At 34.0% G+C, this 23,430-nt stretch overlaps 1 protein-coding gene across 2 annotated transcripts in view; it reads right to left on the minus strand.

The window, feature by feature from the left end:
• CLINT1 (clathrin interactor 1) overlaps positions 1-23,430 on the minus strand; it is a 65,200-nt gene that overhangs the window by 13,090 nt on the left and 28,680 nt on the right. For both annotated transcript variants that reach the window (XM_020992372.2, XM_020992373.2), the window contains exons 2-8: positions 14,888-14,992; positions 14,190-14,286; positions 12,334-12,442; positions 11,265-11,429; positions 7,656-7,833; positions 4,629-4,875; positions 1,975-2,047 (exon numbers count right to left, since the gene is read on the minus strand). In XM_020992372.2, coding sequence (XP_020848031.1) covers positions 1,975-2,047; positions 4,629-4,875; positions 7,656-7,833; positions 11,265-11,429; positions 12,334-12,442; positions 14,190-14,286; positions 14,888-14,992 — 974 coding nt within the window. The remainder of the gene's footprint in view (positions 1-1,974; positions 2,048-4,628; positions 4,876-7,655; positions 7,834-11,264; positions 11,430-12,333; positions 12,443-14,189; positions 14,287-14,887; positions 14,993-23,430) is intronic.

The raw sequence follows: 23,430 nt of genomic DNA on the forward strand, positions 1-23,430 counted from the left end.
TATAAGCTGAACATAACACTAATGTTATCTAGAGCAGGATTACTTTAAAATCATCGGAATGAAATCTTCTAAAAAGTGATTTTATAATAAGCTTTATTTTTTTAAAGTTATTTTACCCACAAACATATAATGCACAGAGTACTATGCTAGGTACTGAGGATGCAAACTAGCAGGAGGCTGGATTAGATGACTTCTGAAGCCCCTTCTGGTTCTAAATCTGTAAGTCTATGAGGAGGTATGGCTCCTACTTTCAAAGGATTTAGATCTTGTTGTGAACAGGAAACATACATAAAAGATAGTAGTAGCAAGGTAAATACTTGACTAAACTGAGCAAATCAAGCTTGAAGTTTCCTCCAACAAGATGTCCTCTATTCATATTGAGATCATACAGAAGATTACTTGAGAGCTCTGATTACAAAGATAACTATTCAACAATCCTTTGATAACTAATGCTGCTTAAGCAAAGAATAAAATGGGGAGACACCAAATGTGTCTGTCACGTCATAAAGGGCTACCCTAAATTTCTAAATATTCCTGTTTGTAGATACGTCAAGCTAAGGAGTTCTACAAGGTTTCCTCAATGACATTCTATCCACTCAAAAGAGACTGGCCTAGTAATCATGCAATGAAAATGAAAACAAGGAAAAATGCATATTATGCAGGCAATAACATTGAATGAGTGTGTCTGTGGATGAATTAGTATTATTTTGTTTGTTTTTTCTTAATTTTAATTTTTTTAAGGCAATTGGGGTTAAGTGACTTGCCCAGGGTCACACAGCTAGTAAGTATAAAGTGTTTGGTCTGAAACCGGATTTGAACTCAGGTCCTCCTGACGTCAGGACCGGTGCTCTATCCACTGCGCCACCTAGCTGCCCCATTAGTATTATTTTGGACAAGTGTTGAAGACAGACAATGAAGAGCTAGGCCCACGACTGAGCAAAGTGGGCTGGACTGCACTTGGGAAATTGTATAGCATTTTCAAAGATTCCCAAGTTGATTCCTGCCATGAAATCACATCTTTTAAACAGCAATACTCTACCAGTGATACAATGTGGCTATCACAGAACACCAAGCCCACAGAAAAATCAAAATGCAGGAGACCCAAAGAGAAACAGAAAAACATTTGGGGCAAAGAAAGGTGTACGAAAGTTAAGTTGTAGCATGCTAATGTTCCATAATAATGATCACAATGGCATAAAATATTCATCAAGGACATATGTGACCAGAAAAAAAGAAGTGGGCTGGTCATGTAGAAAAGGCAGGGGTTAACCGGCTGGACAATATTAAAGACTAAACAAATTCTTCTGTCTCATAGATAGTACATGGAGGATGTATGAAATGATAGACAAAAATCAATGAGAAAATATGGCAGGGTTGCAATCTGGAAGGGCAGCTACACCTTTAAGTTCACAGATCTATGTCATATGTCATATGCTACATGGCAACTCAGTGGCATAAATTACAGGTAGTACAAGCACTGAGAGAGATGTGATCACTTAATAGTTAGCCTTTCCTTTACATATAATCAGTTAATATCATGACAGAACTTCAGATGAGTAGTCAATCTCTCTCTCTGTCTCTCTCTCACCCCCCCCCCCGCAATCCCTTGCCTTAAGCACAGCTGTCTTTTCTACCTTTCTTTTTATAGGATCATGAAATATTTGAATTACAAAATATTGACTGAGAACATGTAGTCAATCTCTTTGTTTTACAAAAGGAACTGATGCTTGTAAAGTTTCAATGACTTGACCACAGTGACAAGGACAGAGTGGGGACAACAGAAGAAAAGTCTTCCTTATTCCTAATTTAATGCTGCTTCCATTACATATTACACAACCTCATTTTCAGAAATACCATTTTAACAACTTTCTTCCCAGTTGTTTAAAAGTGATACGATACGTTTTTTATTGGGGTCAGGTTCTGTGACGAAAGTTTTTTTAGTGAGGAAAAAACCAAAGTAACCATGAAGCTTACCTGTTGGTTGGCTAGTGCCATCAAACAGTAGATCAACAAGGTCACCAGATGATTTGCTGCTAGGCACTGAAGTCTAAAAGTAAACCCACAACATATAAGTTTTAAATACACTTAATTTATTAGATTTTTCTAGAACACAACTCTTCAAATGATTAAATTTTTAAGTAACTGAAAAAGTTGACAGAAACTCTGGCCAGCTAGACAATTATTAAGTTTTACATTTTATTCATTTCTACTTCTAAACAAAGCAGCTAGATATTCATTTTAAACAAGAGGAGTCATATTATTCTTAAAAAGACTAGAGCACAACCAGGAGAATGTTGTACACAGTAACAGCCACGTTGTGCAATGACCTTGACAGACTTAGCTCTTCTCAGCAATGCAAGGACCTAAAACCTCTCCAAAAGTCTCATGATGGAAAATACTATCCAAATCCAGAGAAAGAACTATAGAGTTTGAATGCAGATCGAAGCATACTATTTGCCCTTTTTTTTTCTTGTTTTGTTTCTTCTTTCTTGTGGTTCCTCCTATTGGTTCTAATTCTTCTTACAAGATGATTATTGTGAAAATATGTTTAATAGGAATGTATATGTACAGCCTACATTAGATTGCACGCTGTCTTGGGAAAGGAGGCCGGGAGGGAGGAGAAAATTAAAACTCAAGAACTTATCAAAGTGATTGTTGAAAACTAAAAATAAATTAAAAAAAAATAAGACTAGTTAAGGTCAACTACAGAGACAACTCTGAAATGCAGAGTTAGGCACTTGCAGTCCCAGATTCCAATCTGCACTAGGCAGATGTGGTTCCTCAGAAGAAGCTTCCAAACATTAATGAAATCATACTTCTAGTTAAAAACAAAATAAGAAAAAAACCTTGGCAAACACTGACAAGTCTACAAACATTTATTAAGTGTCTACAGCACGTCCAAAACTGAAGGCATTATGACAAATACCATGACGATAACATGATCATTATCCTAAATCAGCTCATAATAAAACTAAGTTGGAAGAACCAAGATATATATATATGAAAATTAGAGAGGAAAGATAACTGTAGATAGGAGTGATCCCCACAAAAAAGCGGGACTTTAAAGAGCTGGACTGATAAAAGAGTGTGCAGGGGGTTTCATATAAATATACATGAATCCAGTCGGGCAGGTCTGGCTAGGAAAGGCAGGGCCAACTGATGGACTCTGAATGTCAGGTTAAGCGACACTGTACTGCCTCAAATTTCAAATACATAATTCATTCTTGTCTGAACCTTTGTTTATGATGTTTATTCTCTTGTCCTTTCTATCAAAACAAATTATCTGAATCTTTCAAAAGATCAAATCAAATGAGATAATACTTGGAAAGCACTTAGCACACTACCTCGCATACAGCAGACACCATATTCTACTTATTCTACTCCCCTCCCCCTTCAAATCAAGCCCTACTGTGTTCATGAAATCTTTTCTAATTATACACTACCCTACATTAATCTCTCTTTTCTCTGAGCTAACATTTAGTCTAGACCAGTGGTGTCGAATTCAAACAGGAAAGGAGGTCACTAAACCATACATAAAGACGCTTGGGGGCCACGTACTAACATATTAACATTCTCTATGTCCTATTTTTATTTATTTCGTTAAATATTTCCCAGTAACATTTTAATCTGATTTGCGTGGTACTTGAACGTTGTGGGTGGGCCACATGTTTGACACCTCTGGTCTAGACTAGGCAATCTAGTATTGATATCTATATTTGCGATGATTCTTCTTCCTAAACAGTCTCATGTACATACTGCCTCCCTAACTAAACTGGGTACTCTGGTTCTGAGGTCTTAAAATATTTGGTGACATATCACATCTCCCAATAACAGGTTTGAATAACAAGTGATTTTTTCCCAACCAAGATTAGGCAGAATTATAGACCAATGTGGAAGGTATGTTGCTCATTACCTATATAGTATTTATAATCAAATCTATGCTATACTACTTATACCTAGCAAGAGTTACATGAAACTCTCAAGATGTATATATATATTTTTAGTTTTCTAAGTCAGCATATGATAGAAGATAGAGTTGGAATAAGAACTTGGAGAAAATAAAACACTGAGAAAAGCATCAATATCATAGATGAGAATTTATCTAAACAGGCAAGTTTCGCTATTAACACTGGCAAATTCAGCATGTCAGGTTCACTTTTAGAGTGACTGATGAACAATTTGAAGCAAAATAGTTTCTGATACTCTCCAAAGCTGACTGGCAAATTGGTACACCCCTCACCCCTTTTCAAGTGTATATTAAATATATATATGTAAATACAGCCCCTATGTACTTTAATTTCTTTTCTAAAATCTTCAATAGGAGTCCACACTCAGAAATTCTTCTATGGCTCCAATAGTGACATTAGTGATTCTCAGAAGACAGAGGTAGCTCCAAGAAAGAAATCTATAAATGACATTCTGTTTCTTCTACCTAAAAAGAAATGTTGCTTCTGCATTCAGGATTTGTGTTCAGGGGTCACCAACTGAATGCTTTCTCTGCCCAAAGAGCTTTCTTACCATAAACAGCTTTGCTGGAGAATGCCTAATTAACATGGCTACCTACAGTAGACTGGACTGTGCCCATGCTGCAGAATTTTGAAAATATACAAACTTAGGGATATTCCTACCTTTATTGAAGACTGAGGTGGATGAGTTGTAGCATTCTGATCTGGACTTGCTTTATCCCCTGTGTAATGGGCTGCGGCTCCAAGATCGATGGTTTTGGAAGGATTTGCTGTGCGTTTGTGTCTAGTGGTGGTCGTCTCTGTGGCCTGTGTAATGTGAATGTGTTTCGTCGTCACAGTTTCCTCTTCATCTTTGAACTCACTTTTGGGAGATTTACCTCTTCTCGTTTTCTTTTCTTCATCACTATCACTAAAAGATATTTTAAAAAAATCAAGCAAAATAGTAAGATGGTACTATTCTGAAACACTTATCCTTAGGAATTTGAGGCACAGTAACAACAAAATTCTATACTTCATTATACTGGCTGAGATCATCAGAAAGCTATCTGAATAAATACTCTAGTGAAAGGAACAGCAATACATTTCAAACAACCCTTATGAAGTGCATAACTGAAAATAAACGACAAATAAGTGTTACATAGATCTCATGTGACACCCCCCAAATCTTGTGAAATAAATAAATACTGCAAACACCATTATCTATCTCAGTGTTGTCAATAAGGAAAATGATTGAGGCCTTGAGAAATTAACTGATTTACCCCAGGCACCTTTCTGCTATATTATACTGCCTTCTAAAGAGCCCATCAGTGCTCACTTCATCTGAGATTTGGAGTCTTACTTACTTAAAAAACAACATATCAGGGTCATCTTGACAGAGGCATTATCTTACCAGATTTCCACAGTGTAAAGCACCTAAGCACCTGGGTTTCGCATCCATTTTCTTGCAAAGAGGCTTGCAAAATGGCTTCCTGTTTAGTTCTTCTACATAGTACTATATTATTACTAACTCACCTGAGCAAACTTTTCAACCACTACAATTATTATCCCCTATTTCAATGGACAATTAAGCTGATTTCTATGTGAGGAAAAAAAAACCCTCAGAATTTAATTCACTTAATAACAAGTATGCTGCATTTTACTCTACATGGAAAGCTTAAATGTACTGAAATATTTTGAATAATTGCCTTCTGGGTAAAGTCTAAAACAAAAGTTTGTTTTTAACAGAATAAAATAAAATGGGCTGGTGCCCTTAGATATCAGAACTCAAATCAACACTGGTGATCTGGGAGAAAATAAGTAGAAGAATATGTCTCTTGTCCTGTTTTATCTAATCTTAAAGTAGGCACTGTAATTTAGAGATGATACTTAATATAGTATAGAAAAAAAATCCCTACTTTGCTCTAAAAATTACTACTGAAATGCTCTAATTCAGGCTAGGCTAAAAGTAATTTTCTACTTACATATGAATCATTTTGGAACTCTGAAAATCTAAAATGAAGCAGACCAACTTTCCACAGAGAAAGGTGCTAACATAGTTTTATAGCTACATGGTTTTAAAGCCACAACTTTGAAAAGCATTCAGTGGCCCTTCCTACTTAGCAGCACAACAATAACTGGACTGAAGAATCATAATAGTAGTGTTGTAGATCATGCTAGTTATGCTGATGGAAATCTTACTTTTTTGCATTCCACACATTTTAGATCCAGACTAACTTTGTAGCTTGTGACTTTCAAGCCCAAGTTACCAATAATGAAGTAATGAACTCTGTAGTTCGAGTTCTAAAAAGCACCACAAAAAGATCAGATTTATCAACACTAAAGGATTCTTTATTATCCTTGTGCCTATTTGTTCTGGCCTGATATTCAGAAGTGTCTACTAGCCGTCTAAATATCTACATACCTCATTTCCCAAACAAGAAAGTGACAAAATAGATCTTGGACAGAATGTTTTGCATGTTCTAAGGAGTAAAGCCTTTGTTGTGTCAATTATTAGAATTTAATCGAGTAGGCCATGCTCCCTTGCTAATTTATCTCTCTATATTCTTTCATAGCCTTCCCTCTACTACAACCTGAATACTCCAAACCAGAGAAAAATAAAAATGATAAGTTCTTGGACATATGTCTTATTGTAGATTTAAGGAATGAATGGGAAAAGTTAAGCAAGGGAGGAGAGAAAGATGTGAAGAAACAGTAAAGAAAAAAGTTAAGATCAGAACACAGTAGAGGATATTCAGATGCAGAAAGTCAGATCCTTAGTAAATGGGCTGTCTATATCATCACCTCATTTATCTTTTGGGTAAAGCCCTTCTGTACAAGAACGCCAAAAAGAAAATTCTAAAAACTCATAAATTTTTTGGCCAATAAAGACAACATTCCAGAAATAATCTTGAAAGTGATGGTCAGTCTATGGTATTCCCAGGACCCTGAGATATAAACGAATGTGCTGAGAAGCAGGGTATTAGTAAATATTCCAGTACCTGCACAGCCTTTAAATAAAACAAATATCTCAGGAGATTAGTTTCACTGTCACAGAAATATTACAGATTAATGTTCCCTTTAGAGGTAGCAGACTTCACTAGGTAGGGAAGACATACTTAACACAGACTTATGAAGAAGCAACTTAACGAATGCTGAAATAGTTTAGATTTTGCTCTATACAACTACTGGAGGAAAATGGGATGCACAAAAGTAGATGTCATACCTCAGAAACATACTGTGGCAATTAATTCTTCTGGTTTTTATTACTAACCTATTGGGTAAGTTACTGTTTTTTAAACGTATATGATATGAGCACACTACGAAGTGGCAGAAAGCAGAAGAATAAAATTCAAAATCTTAGCGTTTTCTTGTATTTTGGAGAATCATTTCAATAAACTTGCAGTTCCCACATTCCCGTCTGAGGGGCAATTTCTTCTTCCTTACGTATTTCACCTGACACCTTAAGGCAACCCACATCCTGCTGTAGAATCAGAATAAACACCAGCAGTTCTTGTTCTAATCTAAACCATAGGAGAGACTAAGTGACTTTAAGTAAATGCATAGAGAAAACTTGTTCGACTTTAGGGATTGGTGAGAGTGACTGATAAGGAAAATGAATTAATACTGCTGGCAAAACACATCTGACACAGACATTAAAAAAAAAAAAGCCACAACCCTTTCCAAGAGACCTAGGAGACAAAGTGTTAATACCTGCATCTTTCTGGGGAGTCTTCTCTATCTTTCCTGCGGAACTTGCTGATGGTGTCATCAATTGTGCTTCCAATTTTATCACTCAGTTCACCTAATTTATCACTGAACGGAAAAGCACTCTTGTTTTTATCCCATTCCTCATCCCATTTTGACTTTGGTTCAGGATCGTACCTTTCACCTATATGATGCATTAAAAAAAGTAAAGCTAAGGACATTAAATTCAAAAAGATGCCTGCAGTTCTAATTTCTGAAGCTTTTCCTCCTACAAAACAGTTTTCAAAGCAAAACTGAAAGCTCCCACTGTGCTGAATCAACACAATTACAGCAAGGCACAGCATGTAATGCCAGTCATTAAGTGGCAGGAATGCAGATTCAAAAGCTTTTGTTTATGAAAACTTCTACAGCCTTAATGCCCAGCCCAGCATATCAGGAAGTTCTTAAATGCTGCTGAAAGGATCACCACAAGATAGAAAAATCAAACACGATGATAACAAGAAAATCAGGAATATAAAAAAAATTTAATAGTCATTTAAAGAAAAACATTTTGTTTTGGAGAAGATTTTAAGATACTTTAATGCTATGAATATATGAGAACTACCATGGCACTCCAAAGCCTAGGAAAAGTATGTAATTTTGCCTTATTAAATGAAATCATATATTAGAATACGTCATGAAGAAAACCTACAGGATCATTAAACAAAAATCAAATTTCAGAAAAGAATGGAAAAGAAACGAGCACCACAAACATTTAGTTAAATAATACTGAACTGACACTAAAACATTACTTTCCAACTGGTTATATCTCTGTTTTTCAGCAGTTAAAAAACGACTGACAGCAATTTTGTATATTCAAATGAAATAAAACAAATTCTCATTATCAAAGTTATACATTTTCTAATATATCAAATGAACTTAATAAGAGTTCTTTGTTTTAAATGACAACATCATCTGGTAGGGAGAACAGTTTTGTCTCAAACCTTTCTACTGTGTAGCTGGGGTAAGCAGTGGCTAGTCAAAGAAAACAAAGTCTTGCCACTACCAGTTACACAGAGTAGAAACAAGATGACTAACAAAAAGGACCTTGGCATGAATGTAAACTAAACAGTTAAAAACAGAACATCACTTGATCAATGAACTAAACCCATCGTTCAAACATACACTTGGACTTGCATTACTTAGGAACCGTACGCTTGAACTGTACATAGGAAGCAGTGAGTAAACAGGCCTAAGACCATAATTTCAAGAACTTCATTTTCAGTCTGGTTCATCTGGTGGCCTCAGAGAGAAATGAGGAAGAACGGCAGTAAGTAGGATCTCATGCAGTGAGCTCGGGGGTATATTCTTGCAAATATGTCTAGACTGCACTTAGAAAAAAGTGGCAATAGGCTATGAGGTGAAATGTGACATGGGGGAAAAACAGGGGGTGTAGGGGTAATCTCTAAATGGACTAATGCAAGCAGACAAGGGATGGAATGATTTGCTAACTAAAAATAATGAACTCTGGAATAAACTAGCATTTAATAAAAAGACTTCTTTCAATAACGGTTTCTCAGTCTCTTAAGAATAAAGACAGTGTGCAGGTGCTTCTAGAACAGACCAACATTATTTAAATATGGCCCAACAGTCTTTGAAAATAAAAGTGCTATACTAGTATTTACAATAATATCTAAAGATTAAAAGAACATGTTTTTTTAAGCCTAGAAATACTCCAACTCAAAAGGAATAACTATATCCATGCTACCCAGACAAAACCGAACTTGGCTAGGTTTATCTCTTCAATATCAGGGATATTTTCCAACAATGAAGTACAATCATAGGCAAAATATAGATTAAATTATAAAAACAAGAATTATAACAGAAAAAAATTATCATAGATTATGTACAAAGGCATTACACAAAAATTGTCGAATGGTTGTGATATCATCTCACAGAAAAAGGAGCTCTCATTATGTGAGAAACGGCTATTTGAGTCTCTGGGGTACATCAACTACAATTTCAAAAATTTTAAAAGCACAAAAACATGACAGAAATAATGAAAACCTGCAACTATGCCGAATTACTTTAGCTCATTATGACAGACTTTAAATGCTTCACATTTCAAAGGTATCTTAAAGCTCTAAATTCGATGACCTTAAGTTTTCTATCACTACAAGATATACTTATCTAACTATACCAACAGAGAGAAGAGGGATATGTGCAGGTAATCTGTAAAGCAAATGTACTGAAAAACATGATTTAAAATTTTTTAAAAAGGAAATCATTAGTGCTCCTAAACTACTCCTCTGCTGAACAAAAATTTTAAATTTCTTAGATTCCTAATAATGTGCTTTAATTTTAAGTATAATAATCAGGACTATTTGCTCTTCGTACTACATTTCTATTAATATAACAATTTTCTGATTTTAGAAGTACTCCTGGATTTCAGGAATATTTATGTTCAACTTCTTTTTCTTTGTGGGAAGAGAATGTAAGAAATTAGAAATTCTTCATGCTTCCATATGTAAGGTAATAAAATACTTTTGTACAACTTTCTATATACCAGCAAATCCAAATTTGTGTGTGAATATGAGTATGAAACTGTGTGTGCTTCCCACAAGATCAGAGGATTATTAGAGCCCCTAGCATAGGATAGTATAAGCTCAATGTAACGTACTCACAAGGAAGAGTTACTCTTATTCTACATTTATACAAACGTAAGGTGGCCCATTTTAAGGGTCCTGTTTCAAACAGATTATGTTCTAGCTTGTTCAGGAGCAGCAGCAATGAAAAACATAAGTAAGCAAGTCCACTATAGCCATTCTAATTTATGTAAACCTGAAGCTATGTTAGGCAACAATAGTGAAACAGCGTATGACCACAAGCCTAATGGCTACTGAGGATCTGAATTCAGTTATTTCACTGCATGTAGGAGAAAAGTGCTCTGCATCATTAAGAAGACGACTAGTTACAAAGTCAGATTCAAACTGAAGAGGACAACTCATCACCAGTCACCTTTTCTTGGTCAAGGGTAATTTAAGGTTTGAGACATGCAGCGTTTCCAACAAAGTATAAATTTCTAACAAGTACTACACTGTTAACACCAGGTTTTTTTTTTCATTGTTGTTTGTTTCAAAATTAAGCTTTGGGGGGCAGCTAGGTGGTGCAGTGGATAGAGCACTGGCCCTAGATTCAGGAGAACCTGAGTTCCAATCCAGCCTCAGACACATCACACTTACTAGCTGTGTGACTCTGGGCAAGTCACTTAACCCCACTGCCTAGCCAAAAAATAAATTTTTTTTAAAAAAAATTAAGCTTTGGAATATAGTTACTAAAGGAGCAAAAATTCTTTAATATGCTCAACAACTATATTTTTGCAGGCACATTTCCTAATGATGTTATAAAACATACATTCAGTTGATTACTAAAAGTGCAACTTTATATGTTAAACCTTGAGAAGCAGACTGGAAGATTCCCAGGATTCATCAGCTAGAAATTTAAAAAGCCATTCAAAGGTGCAATATTCTACCAACTCCTCAATAACTGGGCTTTGGTCTCTGGTACTTCATTGGTTTTGCAGTACGTCCCAAGGGTCAACTAAACACTTTTGAATGTTCCTTGCCCACTACTCACCATATCTGAACCCTCCGACACTATCTGAAGAAACCCCAACATATTTGTCTTTGTTCTTCTTTGCCTTCTTTCTCTCTTCTCGAAGTCTATCATCATCTTGGGCAAATTCTACCATTTCTTTCACCTTTTGGCGTATATTTATACCTTGGTCCTTGCCATTTTCATCTGTATATGTGAAAGAGAAGAATGTACCCAACAAAAACCAAGTCACAAGAAAATAAAAAATCATAAACCAAAATCCTACTAAAGACAACAGTATGCTATAATATTCTTTTAAAAATAAATAAAAGGTTAAGAGCACCATTTCATTTTTAACTCAGTCTCCCCTTCTGCAAATTCTAAGACAGCCTTAAAATATTTTGGTTTAAAGTATCTTCATAAGGAGTGTCTGATTTACTAAAAATAACTACATGGTAGTAACACTATGAAACAATAGCTCATAAACAAATGGCAGTTTGCTTTTCCCTTATATTTAAACAAAAAAAATAATTTTAGTTTAAGTACTTTTTTAAAAAAAGTACTCCTATTCCTTGGTTCCATCAGTAGTTTTGGAAAATATTAATTACTAGAGATTGTGTTTAAAGACTGAATTTTTAAAGTGCTTTCAACTGGGGTACACTACAAACTGAAATTTGCTTCACTCTCTAGTCTCTTTCACATTCAAAACACACACTGGCCTTGCTGCCTTTGCACAGTAAATATTATTTGGTGGGAGGAAAAAACCCCAGCTTCAAACAGATGTGTGTGTTTTGGAGCTCTAACCTTTTCTTCCCATATGATTAAAGCTATTCCTTTATGGACACCACAGGGGACCAGTCTCTAGTGCATATTTTAATATAAACCCGAACACTCATGTTGTGTTGGTTCTGTTGTTATTAGCCAGTCTTTTCTGCAAGTTCTTGTCTTCACTAATTAATACTCTAGGGTACCACGTCTTGGATTCTGCACTCTTCACACAACCAGCAACAGTCACATTCTAATTAGAGCGGAGAAGCTTCTAAGCTGGTTCAGGTGACTGACAACTCCAACTACTGTTTTAATTTGCTTATAAGATTTTTCTATTGCTCACCTACAAAGTGGTAATTTTCCAGGGATCGCAAATCATAAATGTGTTCTCTGGCACTTGTAACAACACGCTCTGATCCGTTCCTTATGAGGTAAGCTAGGAGCAGCAACGACTATAAAAATACAAAGCACCTTATGATGGCATGAACAAAAGCTCCACCGGCATTTTACAAGTGTTTTTCTTTAAAAACCAACTCGATTACCAAATTAATTAAAAATATAGACTCATATCAGGCTATAAAAATTCCTACCTCACTTAAACTATATCTTGGATATACAGACTTACATAAAAACATAATAAAATTCTTCTATTAAATACAAATCAATTTTAACTTGTTTGAAGCAAGTCAAATGTCCAGTTTTAAAGTAAAAATTCTACTCCCTTAGATGCTCCCAAATATCCAACATTTGGCATCATGTAAACAAAACATTTACCAAACTGACAAAAATTTTTCACTTTGAATCCAAGTGACATACTATCATTACAGTAACCAAATCAGTGGAATAAACCAGGTCGGTCACTTAAGACAAATAGAAAACCATATTTTAAAAAACTGAGTACACGGACTCTCTTTTTGCTATTTAAATTTTTTTCTAGGGTAATGCCTATATGGATCCTATTGAAAATGTTTTTATTTATGTTTGATTTATAAAAGTTCCAAAATTTTATGTTGGGATTCTAGAAAACACAAGCTTCCTCTAACTTCTAAAAGCTTTATCTAACCTATGAAATGTAGGGAAAACTGCACAGTATGTTGAGAATTCCCTTTACCAAAGTATAATTTACTTTATAATTTGCCAGGAGATTTTAACGTTAAAATAGGATGTAGATGAGAATTTCAACAATAGCCTACTTTTAAGCTTGAAGTTTTTAAATAAAATGAGGTTTGTCTGTAATATCAATTTATCAAGAAAAGATACTGGATGTCAACAAAAAAGTTTTTATTAAAGTATAGCTATTCAAAATATCCTTGAAGACTAAAATATGATAATAGTATTGTATATCAAATTGTAGACTACAGTGATATACAAAAATTACTTGGAACATTATTGGAAAAAAAAATAACCCTATACCTTAGCACCTGATTTTAGAATTCTCTATTATAACTACACAAGGTAGGAACAAAATATCCTTGAGATAAAATCTCTTAAGCATTTTTACAATTTTTTTCCAGCAGATCTGTGATTATTTCATTGGAGCCTATAGGTATCCTACCTCAGTCAGTACATACAGCAAACCTTCCACACTTTGTCATCTTCTGTGATTCTAACATAGACTTTAAAAAAGCAACATGCATACATACACACACTTCATGTATATGTAATCCAATAACAAAAAGATGTTAAGGTTTAAAAAGTGCTTTACACTACATCAGAATTAATTTTATTAGCCGTACAGTTTCTGTTTTTGTGCTACAATACCATACTATATTATATTTTATGAAAATGTACTTATTTAAAAAGGTTACAGACATACAAAATCAAATGGGAATCAGGGTCTGTGTTAATTTCATACACTAAAATATACATTTTGAAAAAGAATACAATGAAATGAGATTCTTTACATAAAAATTTTATTCTTTATAGAAATCTAAAGGGAAATGTTAACTGAGGAAAATGAAAGATACAATATATATTTAAAAGCATTAAAATAAAGTTTCAAATATTTTCACATGATGAATAAAATGCTTTAAAATGAGTAGAATACACAAACAGCAAAGCTGCCTCTTAGCATTCTAGGATAACATATTATGGCATATAAATGTGTTTTAAAGAACACTTTTATTAGTCCACTTGAGTCTGAAACACATATAATGTACCATTAAATTAATAAAAGTTTAAAAATTTCTCAAATCCAACCTTATAGACTCTTCTCCAGTTCTTTTTGTTGTCTTTCAACATTCGTGTCCAAAGCATGTTCATAAGTTCAGAAAACTGTTCATACATAAATGTGGCCCTTAAAAAAAAAAAGTCTACCTTGATTTTCCTGAAGGACTTACAATGCGTTCATTTCAACAGTAGATGGCAGACTTGCTCTAACCTACCATGTTTTCCCATAAAGCAAAAAAACAACAAAAAAACTTAAAGAGGCTAACAACTTTGTAATAGCTAAAAATAAATAGAGACAGATAGATAGACAGATAGATAACATGCACGCACACACAGACAATGATACCCAGTTCGCTGCAGGGCCCTATTATCATTACATTTTTATTTGCTACGCTAATCTTTATATTGACTAAGGAAAAATTATTTTTAAGCTTTTTTTCAGGTTTTTTTAAACTATACTACTGTCAACAATTCTGTATTAAACATACAATTCTTTGTGCCTTACTGGAACACTAGAAACACAGGACAAGCAATTTATAAATACAACCTGTGTCACCCTTAAGTAGAATAGATTTTGCTTTCAATTTTCTATATTACTGTCTGTTCAGATCCTACAAAATTAAGCTACAACTGATGAAGAATAAAGCTTGAGTTCAGAAGCAAGGTTTACATTTCTGTGTAAAGATGCACTACTTCTTTCTGCACTGCTGAGTCAAATTATCACTTACCTGGCAATCTCTCCCATGAGTTGCCCAGAAGGTCCCCAAGGATCATCGTTGGTTGCCTCTCGAACCTTAGACTCAATCTCTGAATAATTCATAACCACATTGGTGCTGCAAAGAAAAAAAATTGCACATACATACACACGAAGATTAGCATCAAAACTGAGAAACACATGAAAACTTAATAATGACACTACTGGGTGTCTTAATGAGATACCTCTACAGGGTGGGAAAGAAAACATCTTTAGTGCACAAGCTACCCTGAGGACACTACACTATGCATTTAAGTTATCTTTAAGAAGGCTTTACTATTCCATTAGCCTTCAAGACTACAGATGAGAGACTAGGGATTACATTAGAGTTGGCATAGGTCCAATAAAAAATGGCTTTTGGTCAAATTGAAATTGAAATTGAACCAATAGAGTCTATTATAAGACAAAGTTGTCAGTTTCCTGATCAGATCTGGTTTGTATGCAGACTTATGTGTTGTACAGTTACGAGAAATTCCATAACTCAATCAGCGAAATTAGACAGGATTTGATGAATGTTATAGTTTCAAGTTTTTGAAAAAGGACTGCAAAGGATTTTCTTAACCATATGAGAAATTTGAAAGGCTTGAAGATATTTTAAAAGAAGGAATGAAAAAAGCATTTTAAGCAAGAACATCAAATTGAAAAATGGGATGGGAAGAACAGCACTGATAAAACTTAATAATTCTACCTTTTTATAATTAATTTAAGAGTTGAAAGGCCCTTTGGGGAAAGCAAAGAAATGAATAAGGTGACAATATTAAGTGCTATAATAGTATAAACATTTAAAGTACTTGTCATTAATGAACAATTTTAAAGCACATTTATGAGGCCAACTCATATCACTAAGTGTTCTTACAAAAGTCTTAGAAACAGTCAAAATGATTATTTACTGATTATATAGTCATACCACTACTCTATCTTCCCTACCTATAGATGTCTTTATTCTTGTTTTAGAGATTTTTAAAAATCACGGAAGTTTATTTTTTGTTGCTCATAAATTCCATTGCAAATGAATAGACATAAAAAATTCACTTCAATGTCTCAATGCCTTCATCTGTGTATGATGGTCAGTAAAAAAAAAAGTTTTTGATTAAATTGAAATGGGAAGTCAAACAAGCATTTGTTTTAAAAGAAAATTAACATTTTCCTTCCAAAGACAACTGCTAATCTAGTTTTGTCTTTTAGATCTTTAGGAAAAATTGCCATATAAAATACAAACTATTTTAAGTGATACAAATTAACTCCCCCATAACTAAAAAAAGCATGTAAAACTTTAAATAAGTGACTTTTAATGGAGATGGGAGAAAGAGCAATATTTTCAAACTGTCAGATATAGTAAGGCAAAGTAAAACCATTGAAGCCACCGGCAAATCTTCACTGAAGTATATCCTTGTAGTGATTGGAAAATACTTATGTATTTCGATAAATGAAGAACAAAAGCTTAAGTTGGCTATGTTCATAGCTGATTAGCAAAATGAGTCTATCATCTACCATAAATCAAAAAGCATGTCAAAACACAGCTGTCGGCATGGACAATAGTAATTAGGATTATGATATTTCATTTTACAAGTATTATTGAGAATTTACTTGAAATTTCCTTATGTAGTTTAATACATTTCACAAAATACTTGAAGTTAATTCCATTCCACATGAAAACACACACACACACACACACACACACACACACACACACACACATACACGAGAAATGTTTTTACTAGAGCCTTCGTGAGTCCTACAGTTTTCAGCACACTAGTTTCCTTGTTTAAACTACAAAGAGACCCATGGGTCAAATGAAATAGGTCCTGTTTATATAACCTCCTCACAAAGTTCTCAAAGGTCTGTATGTGTGTAGAACGACAGAGGGATGAAAAAAATATTTCCTATATTTCTTCAGATGAAAAACATTAAGTCACAAAAAGTGCCAAATATTTTCATTTACAAATTCACAATTACAAAAAATAGCAGTAGTCACTCAGTATATAGTGGTGAAAGGGTGTTCAAGAATGGATATAGCAACCAAAAAAATGTAACTAATTAAGACATCACTAAATAGGAAACCATGCTTCATTTCTAAAGTCAATACTGCAATAAATAAACTTATTGTTTTCAGCAAAATGGAAAGTGCTCTCTCAAAAAATGCCATGGGGATATCTTGGCATAAACAGTTTCAAAACAAAACATCTTTAAGCTACATTTAATTCAGAAACAAATGTAAACTAGAAAAAAGAGTTGTATAGTTTGGCTTTTCTCCAGGTCATTTAAAAATAACCATTTCTAAAAAGGTGGAAATAACATTTTATTCTTCCTTTCCCATGTTTTCTATGGCCTGCATTCCATGCCCTACCCATGATTCCTGTGACCTTTTCTGCAAAAAAAACATACACACACACAAAAAAAAACAGAGAGAGAAAAAGAGAGAGAGAGAGAGAGAGAAAGCAAATAATAATAATTTATGTCCAGATGTGAAGGGGGAAAAATGACTAGTTTGATTTCTAAGACTTCCTGTGATTGAGGAAAAGTAGAATGAAAGAGCATTTTAGAACACTAGAGGGAGCTCTCTGATCAGTTTTCAGAAGGCACGTTCAAGCAACTGTGTTGACTAGCTCTTTTTGCAAAGTTATACAAAAAGTGAGATCATGTCAATAATAGCTTTAAGTTACATATATTGCCTTTAGATTTATACCAACTCTATACAATTAATTTATCTATCATACAGAAAATTTATTTAGCTACCACAGAGCCAATTTTCTGACAAACATGGCCTACCAGGAAAATAACATGAAAAAAGAAAAAGGCAGTAGATACTATGTTAAAGTTTCCCTGCAGTCTCTAGGTAGGTAGTAATTTTTCAATTCTTTACTAGAATGAACAATGAATTGTCTAAGAATTGTATGACAAGTTACAGAACTTTTGTAAATTTAGCCAAAGCAACAATTTATGATAAAAGAGTAGGTCTAAAAACACAGGTGTATAGAAGACACACCTTAGCAAGGATTATGATAAGATCCCATTACTCAACTGTAATGGGAAAACACTTTGGGGTAATTTCCTAGTAAAACTAATGAAGTATCCACAAAAAAAGGTAAATGAGAAAGGAATAAATTGGTTTGCTGTTTTTTTTTAAATGCACTTTTTGCCAACAGAGTGAAGACCACTTAGTTTCAAACTAGAAGTAATAATTTATTTAGCACTAAGATAGTGAAAAGTAGCGAAAGAGCATTAGATTGGGAGTAAAGGGGTCTAAGTTCAGATCTACTACTAGTGAATCCTGGGCAAATCAAAACCTACCTTAAACCTCAGCTTCCTAACTTTAAAATGAAGGATCTGGGTCTCTAGAAAGTCTCCATGGTCTCTATTTTTAGCTTTTAACTGTATGACTCAGTAACCGCCAAATTCTCCAAAGTATTTTAGCCATTCAAGAGCTAAACATAAATATTCACCACAAGTATACTGACATACTATGCATCTAATTTTGTACATCCAGATTTCTACATGATGCAAACTAAAATTTAACAGATTCTTCACTTAAGAAGTGATTTTACAATTGGTGGGTTATCAATGCTCCTTGTTTTCTCCTCCCCACATGTACTTTAGTTTTTGTTTTTTAATTTTTGGTCAATTCACTGTTTTAAAAGCACTCCAAAATGAGTCTATATGCTTGCCATAAAATGCTAGGCAATGAAACTCAGTTAACTTTACATTTTATCAGCAGTTCTGGAAAATAGTTCTGGTGGTTAGTAAGGTTGAAATCAATATCTAAAATGGGGCTTTTTGACTTGCTTCTAGATTTCAATCACCTATGCTACACTTGAAATGCATATTAAGAATGGCTTCTATTGGTTATGTTAAAAAAAATTCACACCTATTTTTTGTATTACTTCCAGTTCAACAAAAATTGATGTACTCTGTTCAAAATAAAACTTACTTTGAGAGAATTAAAATGTAACTAATGTGGGTCCATCAATGTAACCAATAAAAAGATTCACAGGAAAACTCACAGTACTCACAAAAATCACAGTACAACTGTAATTATATTTTAACTTCTTAAAATTCAATTCAGTCCAACAAAGAGTTGTCAACTATACATATGGCAAAATGTACAAGAGCTACAGTCTCTGCCCTAAAATAGCTTACAATATGGGCTTAAAAAGTTATACTCAAAATATGAAATAAAGCAGAATGTAAAGCTAGATGGCACAGTGGATATAGAGCACTGGAAGACATCTTCCTGAATTCAGTCCAGCCCCAGACACTTACTGTGTGACCCTGGACAAGTCACTTAACTCTGTTTGCCTCAGTCTCTCATCTGTAAAATGAACAGAAGGAAATGGCAAACCATTCCAGTATCCTGGCCAAGAAAACCCCCAAAACAGGGCTCCAAAGAGCCAGACATGACTAAAATGTGACCTTTAAAGAAGGGAGTGAGTGAATTACTTCTGAGAATGGTGACAGAGAGGTTAGGTTATATCTACACCACAATTTCTTAAGTGGGATTAACAGGGACACATATTCCTCAGATAGATAAGTGATTAATGCATAATAACAAAGTTCTCAAAAGAATAACTATAAATTATTAACAACTATATGAATGACTACTTCAAATCACTAATAATCAAAACAACCCTGAATTTCAATTTATACTCAACAAGTTGGCAAAAATGAGAAAAGATAGAAAAGATGAGAAAAATAATGCATGGATTGTGGAATGACAGGCACATGACGGCATTTTTGGTGAAGTTGTGAACTGGTACAACCATTCTAGAAAGCAATTTCTAATTATACAAATACAGTGACTAAAATGTCCATACCCTTTTCACTAGGCAGAAACCAGAAAGAGATTGCTGACAAAAAAAAGAAAGGCCTGTATGCCTCCAAATATTGATATTAGCACTTCTGATCACAAGATGGCTAAACAAACTGTGGTATAGAATGTAATGAAATATTACTGTGCTGTAAGAAATAATGCATGTAAAGATTTATATGAGCTGATACAAAGTGAAATAAGCAGAGCCAGGAAAACAACATAAACAACAATGTAAATGGAAAGAACAATCACAAAACAATCAAAACTGAATACTGAACAAGTGAGGTGCCAAAGAGGAGCTATGAGAAGAATCCTCCTCCTGTTCCTTTGTAGAGAGACATGGAGGTCCATGGGTGTGGAACACTGTATTTAATGCCAGATTTTTTTTTTATGTTGACAGGTTTGGCAGGGTTTTTTTTCCTCTTGTTTTTTGTACATAGACGTGTAAGTAACAAATGCATTAAATGTGCACAGAATCCAAATAATTTTTATCAAATTATCTTTCACTGCAGTCTTAACCTGATATTAAAGGAATTAAATTGAGAATGATTCCCAAACATATGAACAGATGAAGACATCAGAAAGAGGTAAGAAAAAAAAGGAAGGTGAGGTGAAATTTGTCTTCTGGATAAACATTTTCAAAATGTTTTAACACGAAAATCAAAACAATTAAGAAAAAAATTTTCCTTGGCATTAGTAAAGTGCCAAGAAAATTCGCTCCTTGTTTTGTGTTTCCAACCAAAATATAATGACTTTTAAAAAATATTTGCACTTAAAGCCTGATAATGATTCATGCAATTTCCACTGTTCATCAGCACTTCAGAAAGCCTTCCCTGTTGGCAAGCTGAAAATTTCATAAGGTATTTTCTAAAATTGATGTAAATGTTCTACTTTATGGAATTATCCACAAGTTACTTATTATCACTCTCGTTAATATGAAACTTATCAAGACCAACCAACACCCCTCCGCCCAGCTGCAATAAATGCGCCCCCCTGTAATAAATACATGTCCTTACTGTTAGTTTAAATCCTAAGAATAACTCATAAGCATTTGGAGGTTTGCAAAGCACACTCCCATTACAACCCTGTAAGGAAGGTTCAGTAGAAAAAACTGTTAATTATCATTGCCAACTCTATTGCTATATTTGGTTACATAGGATCACAATTTACAAAGGAGCTCTGTTACAGAACTACAATGCCAAATAAAGTATAGTATAACTTTACATCTCCCCTCCCCCAAACATTCAATAAACATTGCAAAGTTGATAGGTAACAAATAACTGATTCTCCGTTATCTCAAAACAAAACAAAAAACCAGAGTACAGGAAAAAGGAATAGAGAATTGCTGATAACACCTAAGGAGAAAAATTAAAACAAAAAAAAAATAGTACTGACCAAAAAAAAAAAAAGAGTATTGAAACTGCTTGTTAAATAATAGCAAGGCATTAATGCAAATCATGCTACAACAAAGTGCAAGGAAATGTGATAAAGATACATTCCAGTAATAGGTCCTTCATTCATCTTGCAAAATATGAAATATTCTACTAAAGGACGAAATAAAGTAATTTGACAAACTACACTCATGTATTACAAAAGGAAAGGAAAACCACCTTGAATGGGAAAACAATTAGAAACATTTCTAAAATTCAATGCCTTATTCTATTAGAAGATCCGAAAAAAGTGAAACCTGGTTCCTTTTAAAATGTATATTTCAAACCAATTATATCATGTGTACATGGAGTGCCTATGTGCATAATATTATACAGTCAACTATTACACAGAGGACCTTGCTGGATTAAGCACCTTCTGTTTTCCATCTTTACTTTCCAAGAGGGAATACTAAAATGCTAAATGCTGAAATGTGAAACTTTCTAACTCCCCCTCCTTTTTCTTTTACTACCACCCTGAGTTTTCAATGAAACAGTATACATCATCCTTCCAATATCTCCTTCTGTAAGGAATAAAGGAGATTAAACAAATAAAAGAGCTCATTGCCAGGTTCATTGGAAAAAAGTTTTTTTCCTTCCAAAATCCAATGTTTAGGATCATTTTAAATACTTGATAAATCATTTACAATGAAAATAGGTAGCCAAAACTTTTAAAATGCCACAATGACGAAAAAAAATTTTGCCTGTCACAGGTGCTGCCTAGCATAAAAGAATAAAAATGGAAAAACACAGTTTTCTTCTGCCATTCACGGACATATCAAAACAACAGAGATACACCTCTAACTGATAACACTGTTTTCGAAGTTCCAATAACTTAATCTGCCCTTTGTTTTTAAGACTAAGCCCTCAGCACAGAGCTTGGCACACAGTAAGCACTTAAATACTTATTAACTTGATTTAGTATTCTAACTCTCTCCATAACCTACACATCAAGAAAACAAAGGACTATATTTTTCCTGACTAATCTGATGTTGTCCTTTTCAAAAGCTATCCAATATATAAATTCTACTAATTAATATTCACATCCTCCCCCGAAAATGGCCTATAATTTCTGTAATAATCAATCCACCAACATCTTAGTATGTTAGGAAGCAGTTCTGAACTACAGAATTTGAATTAACCCTGTTATTTTCTATGAGAGTAATACTCTTTTGGTGTTTTCTCACCAATGCACTTGCCTGGCAGTTTAAGTATTTTTTTAAGTTGTTCCCATTTGGACTATTTTTCACGTAAAATATAAATATGATTCAATGAAAAATTCTGACTTTTTTTCCAAGAGAAAATCTGTGAAAAGAAGGGGTCCTACCACCAAGGGTAGGAATAAAATTTAATTAGATTAGAATTAGTAACATATTAACACAATTTTTACAATGACCATCGAATAATGAGTTACACATTTTAAGTATTCCTCAAAGAAAATCAAAAAAGGCCACATCTTAAAAGCAAAGGAGAATTAAACCCTTATTTTCACCTATTGTGTACTTGAAAGAAACATCTGGAAAGTCAAACATCTTGGTTTAGTGCAAAAAAGCACTGGAATTGCAGTTAAGAAATTAGAGTTCCAATTCTAGCTCTGCTATTTTACTAGCTGTATGACCCTGTATAAGCTACTATGCTCACTTCTCTAAGCCTTCTTCTTCATGTGTAATAGGGATATTATAACTTACATTAACTACTTCACAGGGTAACTGTAAGGATCCTTGCAGGATCTATGCAAAAGTTGGTAAAGTATAAAGTAATTTATCATATTGTTATTCCTTATAGAAAAGCTTATCAAAAGCTCTTCAAGTTCTGAGATAGTGGAAAACCTGGATTGAGTCACAAGACCGAGTTTAAGTCCCTGCTCTAATGTACCCTACATCACTTACCTCACAATCTCTAAGGGCTTCAGTTTGCTCATTTGTAAATGGGAGATAGTAAGTCACAATGTTATTATGAAGAAAGCACTAAGTGAGTTTTTAAATATATGCCCTGTTGACCTGAAGCACAGGAGTACCAACAGACCAAAAACAAGCTTATTCAGTGTAAATCTTTATGCATAAATCAAAGGAAACTCCTACTTTTAGTTTAACCAAAGCTACACAAGTAAACAGACAAACACTCTTGAATGCAGTTTCATCTGGTAAATAAAGAGCCAGAATTGATCATTTTCAACATTCAGTGCAGTAATTTACTTCGAAATAAACAGCATAGGCAATATACCCGGATCAATGTCATAGGCCATTAAAAGACAGCAACCCAGTGTTGAGTACAACTTGACCA

Source organism: Phascolarctos cinereus, unplaced genomic scaffold (assembly GCF_003287225.1).
Source record: "Phascolarctos cinereus isolate Bilbo 61053 unplaced genomic scaffold, phaCin_HiC Scaffold_2;HRSCAF=192, whole genome shotgun sequence".
NCBI classification, from domain to species: Eukaryota; Metazoa; Chordata; class Mammalia; order Diprotodontia; family Phascolarctidae; genus Phascolarctos; species Phascolarctos cinereus.